At 50.9% G+C, this 8,152-nt stretch overlaps 1 protein-coding gene across 1 annotated transcript; it reads right to left on the bottom strand.

Annotated features, from left to right (window-relative positions):
- Positions 1 to 1,521: 1,521 nt before the first annotated feature.
- LOC147728596 (uncharacterized) lies at positions 1,522 to 6,507 on the bottom strand. Its single transcript, XM_086963315.1, has 2 exons — positions 5,575 to 6,507; positions 1,522 to 1,956 (listed from the first exon to the last, which is right to left on the bottom strand). The coding sequence occupies exons 1-2, from the start codon at positions 6,505 to 6,507 to the stop codon at positions 1,522 to 1,524; spliced, it is 1,368 nt and encodes a 455-aa protein (XP_086819441.1).
- Between the last annotated feature and the right edge of the window lie 1,645 nt (positions 6,508 to 8,152).

The raw sequence follows: 8,152 nt of genomic DNA, 5'->3' as shown, positions 1-8,152 counted from the left end.
AATCTAACATCCTCATCTGAAAATTTTTGCATACTAACATTTATGGCGATATGGCATAGTCGCTAACCGGTATCAAGTCTTAAAAGCTGCGCCCTTACGCAGGTGCGCATGCGCAGCTGGGCCCGTTAATTACCCGATCCACCCCTGCAGCCGAGTCCGTTAATTACTCGGTCCACCCTTGCAGCCGAGCCCGTTAATTACTCGGTCCACCCTTGCAGCTGAGCCCGTTAATTACTCAATCCACCCCTGCAGCCGAGCCCGTTAATTACTCGGTCCACCCTTGCAGCCGAGCCCGTTAATTACTCGGTCCACCCTTGCAGCCGAGCCTGTTAATTACTCGGTCCTCCCCTGCAGCCGGGCCCGTTAATTACCCGATCCACCCCGGCAGCCGAGCCCGTTAATTACTCGGTCCACCCTTGCAGCCGAGCCCGTTAATTACTCGGTCCACCCTTGCAGCTGAGCCCGTTAATTACTCGGTCCACCCCTGCAGCCGAGCCCGTTAATTACTCGGTCCACCCATGCAGCCGAGCCTGTTAATTACCCGGTCCAACCCGTGAACTTCATTTAACCAGTGAAGGAGGGCCCTAACTTGCGTTACCAGCTGCCCCTGAAGTTCTAGGAGGGGCCAGTGACCCCTCCTCCTCTGGGCGGACACCTCCAAAGGATGATGCCGCCCCTAAGACCTTAAAATAGCTGCTCACCGGTCATGACCTTACCGCATGTCCAATACCCTAATAAATACGACGACCTGTGGGGAAAAAGAAATAAAGGACAGCTACACTCTCTACAACACATGTCATGCATACCATCATCAAGCTACTATGGGAAAAAAGGCCTAAACAAAACAGCAAACATTAACCTCTTGGCTGCTAGGCGTTTTCCCCCTCCTGTGCTGGGATTTACCATTTTGCTGTTTGCATGACGAGCTCAGCTCGTCATCAGCACATGACACCCGTGGGTGATGACGAGCTGAGCTCGTCACCAGCATCGAAAGGGTTAATAATTACATTTTAACATTTCTCCCCAAAACGTGGAGCCAATACTTTAATACACGAGAGATATACACAACTCCAGTCTACATCAAACAGTCTACTGACGTTTCTGCTTCAATTATACATCTGTAGCAGGCTGGGGAAGGATAGGCAATACACTGATTCGAGTTGTTCTGGGTTTTATTTTACTATACAAAGTATCAGAGCTTTTCTTCCTAATAGTCCGTGAAAGTCGGGGAGAACGGCTCCGTGCTGCTTTCCTGCTGCCTGACTCGGGGGTTGTTTGTTTGCGTCCCCGGTCGGTTGTCCGCCGAGGGATGTCTTCGTCGACTTCCGTGGTGCTCGATAGTTACCGGGAAGAGAAAGGCAAGAAAACGGAGTATCAGTACTCGTTCTACTTTGCTGTCACAGGGAAGGGAGTGAGGGACCAAACACACGTGAGGCACACTGCACTTTAAGCTGCCGAGGTGAAAGGAGGTTGTGCTCGGGGTAGGGAAAAAAACACACCCAGGAGTTGGGGATCCCGGGTTCAGTCCGACGCTGCAAACTTACGAGTGACCCAACCCCTCAACCTGTCACGCACCTGGTTAAGCCATACACCTCCCCCGGGTGTATGGCTGGGCGGCTCGTGGTGTCGGTGGCCTCCTGGCGTCTCCTTTTCAGCGTCCGCTGCTCCGTCTCTCTGTAGACTCTCCTCGGACCCGGTCTTCCTCCGGACTGCACGGGTGTCTTCGATTTTCCTCTCGCTCCCTTCTCGCTCCGCACACAAGTCTCCACTTAACTCCGCTCCGTTTCCGTCCTCCTCCGCGTCTCCTTCGTCGTTCTGGGTGAACAAGCACACCCTTGATTCGTCCAGACCAGCATATGAGGTTTCCGTGTCCTGACGAGACTCCTCCCATTCCGAAACCCATTCTGAATTAAAGGGCCAGTGTGTGGATTGCGTGTCTACCTCCGTTTCAACGTTCTGTGGAGAGGGAGAGGTAGTGTTTATCATTTGTCTATTCGTATATTCATTACAGACATTGCTTCTTGTCGACCCCGCTGTGTTACACACCTCCCCCTCCGGACACTCACGATCGGGGAGTGGATGACGGGATAAGAAGTCCGCCCCAACATTGTCACAGCCTTTTCGGTGATGGATGGAAAAGGAGTATGGCTGCAGTGAGAGGAACCACCGCAAAACTCTCGCATTATTAGCTTTATTGCGTGCCATCCAGAGTAAGGGAGCGTGGTCTGTAAACAGTTCAAACCTCCGGCCTTCCAGGTAATATGCCAGTTTGTCAATGGCCCATTTAATTGCCAGGCACTCCTTCTCGACGGTAGCATATTTTAATTCGCGAGGAAACAATTTTCGGCTGACATATAATATCGGGTGATCCAGACCATCTTGCCCGGCCTGGGAGAGCACTGCCCCAATTCCATAGTCCGAAGCATCAGTGTGCAATGAGAACGGACGAGTGAAATCAGGGGAAGCCAAAACTGGTGTAGATGTAATCACCGACTTCAGAACTCGAAATGCCTCCTGCATCGGCACGGTGGGATGTACTGGTGAAGATGCTCGCCCTGCGTTCTTCAGTGCGTCAGTTAGGGGGGCGGCAATGTCCGCAAACTGTGGGATAAAGCGTCTGTAGTAGCCCACCAGGCCCAAAAAGGAACGCAATTCCCGTCTTGTGGATGGGAATGGGGTGTCAGCAATGGCCCTAACCTTCTCGATTTGAGGTTCTATCAAGCCATGTCCTAAGACATATCCAAGGTACTTGACTTTGTGAAAAGCTAGTTTGCACTTCTTAGCGTTGACAGTGAGGCCAGCCTCCCGAAGCGCCTGTAACACCACAGACAGGTGTCGTAGATGAGACTGCCAATCCGGACTGTAAATGACAATGTCATCCAGATAAGCTGACGTAAAATCCGACAAACCTGCGAGAACGGAGTTCATGAGGCGCTGAAAGGTGGCAGGCGCCCCGTGAAGGCCAAAAGGAAGGACCGTGAACTCAAAATGACCCTGCTCCGTAGAGAACGCCGTTTTTTTGATGTCTTCAGGACGTAGAGGCACCTGCCAATACCCTTTTGTTAAGTCCAGGGTGGAAATGTATTTGGCCTGACCTAGGCGCTCAATTAACTCGTCCACCCTTGGGATTGGATACGCGTCGAAGAGTGAAATGTCATTAAGTGCCCGAAAGTCCATGCAAAACCTTCGGCTGCCATCTGGTTTAGGGACCATTACAATGGGGCTGGACCAATCGCTTTTCGATGGCCGAATCACCCCCAATCGCAGCATTTCATCAACCTCAGCCTTAATCGCCGCTCTTCTGGCTTCGGGGATTCTGTAAGGTCTAACCCTAACCTTTTTGTTGGGTGGGGTATCAATGCAATGTTCCGCTAATGAGGTCCTCCCGGGTTTGTTGGAAAAAACATCCCCATACATCTCCAAAGTCCCCCTCAATTCTTCCTGTTGGCGGGCCTTGAGTTCCTCATTATGAACAAGCATGTCAATAGTAGAACCCTCACCCCCTGGAGTGTCTGTCACATGGATGTCCACAGGAGGGGGGCCTAACCACTTTTTCAGCAGATTTATGTGATAAGATTGCCGCTTTCGTGGCGTTACCTGCAATTGATAACTAGTACTGCCAATGACCTCGACCACCTTAAACGGGCCCATCCACTCTGCCTTGAATTTGTGGGACGATGAAGGGAGCAGCACCAAAGCCCAGTCCCCTATGTCAAGGTGTCTCCATTTCTTTCCTTTGTTGTAATTATTTTGTTGTCTATGCTGACTAAGCTCCAGATGGTCCAACGCCAATTCCCTTAATTTAGCCAGTTTAGCCTTTAGGTCCCTGGCGTACTCAAGAGTAGCTTTCGCCTCCTCTTCCTGTTCATTAATCCAGGCATCCCGAGTCATCTCTAGTAATGACCGAGGTTGTCGGCCATAGAGCATTTCAAAGGCTGACACTCCCAGACTACTCTGTCTCTGAGCCCTAATGGCGTAAAGTGCCAAAGGCAACATCCGGTCCCAATCCTCCCCACTAACCTCCATCATTTTACGAAGGGTGGATTTTATGGTCCTGTTGTAACGTTCCACCAGTCCGTCCGTTTGCGGATGGTAAACTGAGGTACGGATCTGGTGGACGTTCAAGGTGGCACAAATCTCCTTCATTAACTTTGACACAAAAGGCGTGCCCTGGTCGGTCAAAATCTCCTTCGGAAACCCAACCCGACTAAACAGCTCAATCATTTTGTCCCCGACCTGTCTGGAAGTGGCCACTGACAACGGAAAAGCCTCGGGGAAGCGTGTGGCATAGTCAACGACAACTAAAATGTGTTGGAACCCCTTTTTAGTTTTAGGCAGTGGACCGATAAGGTCCATGCCAACCCTTTCAAAAGGTTTGCCAATGACAGGTAAAGGTTGCAAAGGAACTGCCTGTGGTCTAACCATATTCTTCATTTGGCAAATTTCACAGGACTTGCAGTAAGCTTCGGTATCCTTATAAATACCGGGCCAAAAAAATTGCCTGAGGATGTTTTGGGTGGTTTTCTCCGCGCCTGAGTGCCCAGCGACGAGATGGCTGTGAGCGAAAAAAAGGACCTGCTCTCTGAAGGAGACCGGCACCAATAGTTGTGCCGGCTGACCCTCTCCACTTATGCGATACAACAGGTCATGATCGATAATGAACCCTGGAAAAATTTTCGAGTTTTCCTCCCTCTGATGTGCTTGTTCCCATGCGTTGAGCAGCGTGGGATCACTGATTTACGCAAATTTGAAGCTTCTATCCATAACCCAAGGATCCTGTGTCAGGAGCGAATTCACTGTCGGGGAACGTGACCCTGATGAGCCAAAACCCTTAGCGCCTCTTTCTGTGTCGTCCAGCTGGCGGAGCACCTCCAGCCTTGTTTCTGCTATGCGCTCACAAAGTAATTGTGCCACTCTATCTCCTTTTCTTACTTGGAAGGGTTCTGTACCAAAATTAAATAGTAGGATGACTACGTTACCTCTATAATCTTCGTCAATAACACCAGCCCCTACATCAATAAAATGTTTTGCTGCAAGGCCTGATCGTGGAGCAATTCTCCCATAGCAGCCTGGAGGGACTGCAACTTGTAGGTCTGTTTTGATCAGTGACTTCCCTTTTGCCGGAACCACATAATCATATGCACTGTAGAGGTCATAACCCGCTGCTCTTTCCGAACCTTTAGTGGGGGACATTGCGTTATTAGACAACTTCACAACTTGGAGGTTAAGTCTAGGCGGACGTTCCATAAGGGTATTACCCCCCTTTGTGTGGCATACTGTTTTTAGTTTATCCTTAAACATGTTCAAGAAACTAGGGTTATCGGTCCCAATTATTATATCTTCGGGGAGGTTGGACATTACTCCTACTCTTACAGTTTGTGGAGGCGCCCCAATCTGTTCAAGCACAATGTCCGCAATGGGGTATGGCCGGATATCCCCATGAACACATTTAATGTTTACTATCCCCTGGGGAACATATTGTCCTGTCCTGACGTAGGGGGATTGTACTACCGACTGTCGGCAGCCTGAATCCAACAAAGCTGATAATGAGTGACCATTGACGTTTACACTTACTCTAAAAGAGCCGCCCATCTCTGCTGAAAACAGTACCGCCCTGGGGAGGTACCCGACCTCCATTGGCTCCTCTTCATTCCTTTTCTTGGGGCACATCCGTGCAATGTGTCCCCATTGACCACAGTCGAAGCATTGTGGCCCTGGGTTGGTCATGTTCTCAGTCCTCCACGTACGGGGACGGGTGGTCTCTTTTCCCCTTGCCGCCGGCTTCTCCAGTCGTCCAACTCCTTTCCTTTCCATTTCAAAGGGAAAATTTTTAGGTTGAGCCCGGGTAAAGGATGAGGCCATCTCCACTGCTTGGGTGGTTGTTAAATCGTTATGTTGGCGGAGCCACTTTTGAGTAGCGTATGGGAGGGCCTCAAGAAATTGTTCTAAGTAGATTCGATCAAGTATTTCTTCTTTCGTGCTGGTAGTGGGGGTTAGCCATTTATCTGCCGCCATTTTTAATCTCACGAATAGAGTTTTTGGATTTTCCCCCACTGCACCTCTCTCTTTTCTGAATTTTAGGCGATATGCCTCGGGGTCTAATCCCAAATGATCTAGGATTATTTTTTTAATTTCGACATAGGTGGTGTCCCCTCTTGGATTTGCTACTTGGTACGCCGCCTGGGCCTCTCCCCCTAAGAGCGGTGCCAAGAAGAAGGGCCATTTTGCCACTGGCCAACCACAGGCCCTTGCTGCCCTCTCGAAATTTAGCAAGAAAGCGTCGGGGTCTTCTCCTTGTCTATATTTTTGTAGAGACACGGCCGGTGCGCCATGGGTTAGAGTTCTCTCTGTGTTCCCACTCCTCTGCACTGGGTCTACCCATGGTTGTTTCTCCTCAATGGCTTTCTTTAGTATCTCTCTGTCGGCTTGTGCAGATACCAGGTGTTGTTCTAGCACCCACTCAATTCGGCCTTGACCCTTGACTAGCTGATCTACAACGGTCTCCATCTTGACTCCGCAGATGGTGCCTATGCCCGCGTTCTCCACCACTGTAGCAGGCTGGGGAAGGATAGGCAATACACTGATTCGAGTTGTTCTGGGTTTTATTTTACTATACAAAGTATCAGAGCTTTTCTTCCTAATAGTCCGTGAAAGTCGGGGAGAACGGCTCCGTGCTGCTTTCCTGCTGCCTGACTCGGGGGTGGTTTGTTTGCGTCCCCGGTCGGTTGTCCGCCGAGGGATGTCTTCGTCGACTTCCGTGGTGCTCGATAGTTACCGGGAAGAGAAAGGCAAGAAAACGGAGTATCAGTACTCGTTCTACTTTGCTGTCACAGGGAAGGGAGTGAGGGACCAAACACACGTGAGGCACACTGCACTTTAAGCTGCCGAGGTGAAAGGAGGTTGTGCTCGGGGTAGGGAAAAAAACACACCCAGGAGTTGGGGATCCCGGGTTCAGTCCGACGCTGCAAACTTACGAGTGACCCAACCCCTCAACCTGTCACGCACCTGGTTAAGCCATACACCTCCCCCGGGTGTATGGCTGGGCGGCTCGTGGTGTCGGTGGCCTCCTGGCGTCTCCTTTTCAGCGTCCGCTGCTCCGTCTCTCTGTAGACTCTCCTCGGACCCGGTCTTCCTCCGGACTGCACGGGTGTCTTCGATTTTCCTCTCGCTCCCTTCTCGCGCCGCACACAAGTCTCCACTTAACTCCGCTCCGTTTCCATCCTCCTCCGCGTCTCCTTCGTCGTTCTGGGTGAACAAGCACACCCTTGATTCGTCCAGACCAGCATATGAGGTTTCCGTGTCCTGACGAGACTCCTCCCATTCCGAAACCCATTCTGAATTAAAGGGCCAGTGTGTGGATTGCGTGTCTACCTCCGTTTCAACGTTCTGTGGAGAGGGAGAGGTAGTGTTTATCATTTGTCTATTCGTATATTCATTACAGACATTGCTTCTTGTCGACCCCGCTGTGTTACAACATCCTAAAAGGAAATCAATTTAATCAATTACAAAACAGTTATACGTAATGCACAACACAGCTTTGTTCGAGGGATGGTGGGTGGGGAAAATTAGGAGGCCCCGAGCGCGGGGCACGACCAGTGTGGGGCAGGGTCAGGCGACAAGAAAGGGCAACTGAGCACTCCCCCCTCATTTATTCCCAGGGACGCGGGGACAGGGCGGGCCGCCCCCTCCCCTCAACCCTCGACACCCGCCCCTTTGACTCGGAAGTCTGCCCCATGCCTCTGAGTCAGGGATTGGGCGTCGGCCGACCGGTGGTGTGGCACACACCTCCCGCGTAGCCATTGGGTGCCAGGAGATCACGCCCCACACCACCGGGAGGCAAGGGGAGAGGGGATCGCCACACCGCCATGCGGGCGGGGGGGCTTTGGCCCCCCCTTTTCACACATGGTCAGTGACGGCTACCGCCCCTCTCCCTGAATGCCCACATCAACTCAGAACACAACGAAACAGAACAGGATTTGTCTTTGGAAGGCGGGGGGTCGCAAAACCCCCTGGCCGTATTTATTAAGATACAAAATAATAAAATTGTTAAACAAAATATACAATTTTATGCAAAAATATTCAGACACATTTAGATTCATTTATATCGACAATGGTGATCGGCTAGCCTTAACAAGATTCTAATACAGCTTGT

The sequence above is a fragment of the Lissotriton vulgaris genome, chromosome 3_1 (assembly GCF_964263255.1).
Source record: "Lissotriton vulgaris chromosome 3_1, aLisVul1.2, whole genome shotgun sequence".
NCBI lineage: Eukaryota > Metazoa > Chordata > Amphibia > Caudata > Salamandridae > Lissotriton > Lissotriton vulgaris.
This window is presented reverse-complemented; position numbering and strand designations above follow the sequence as displayed.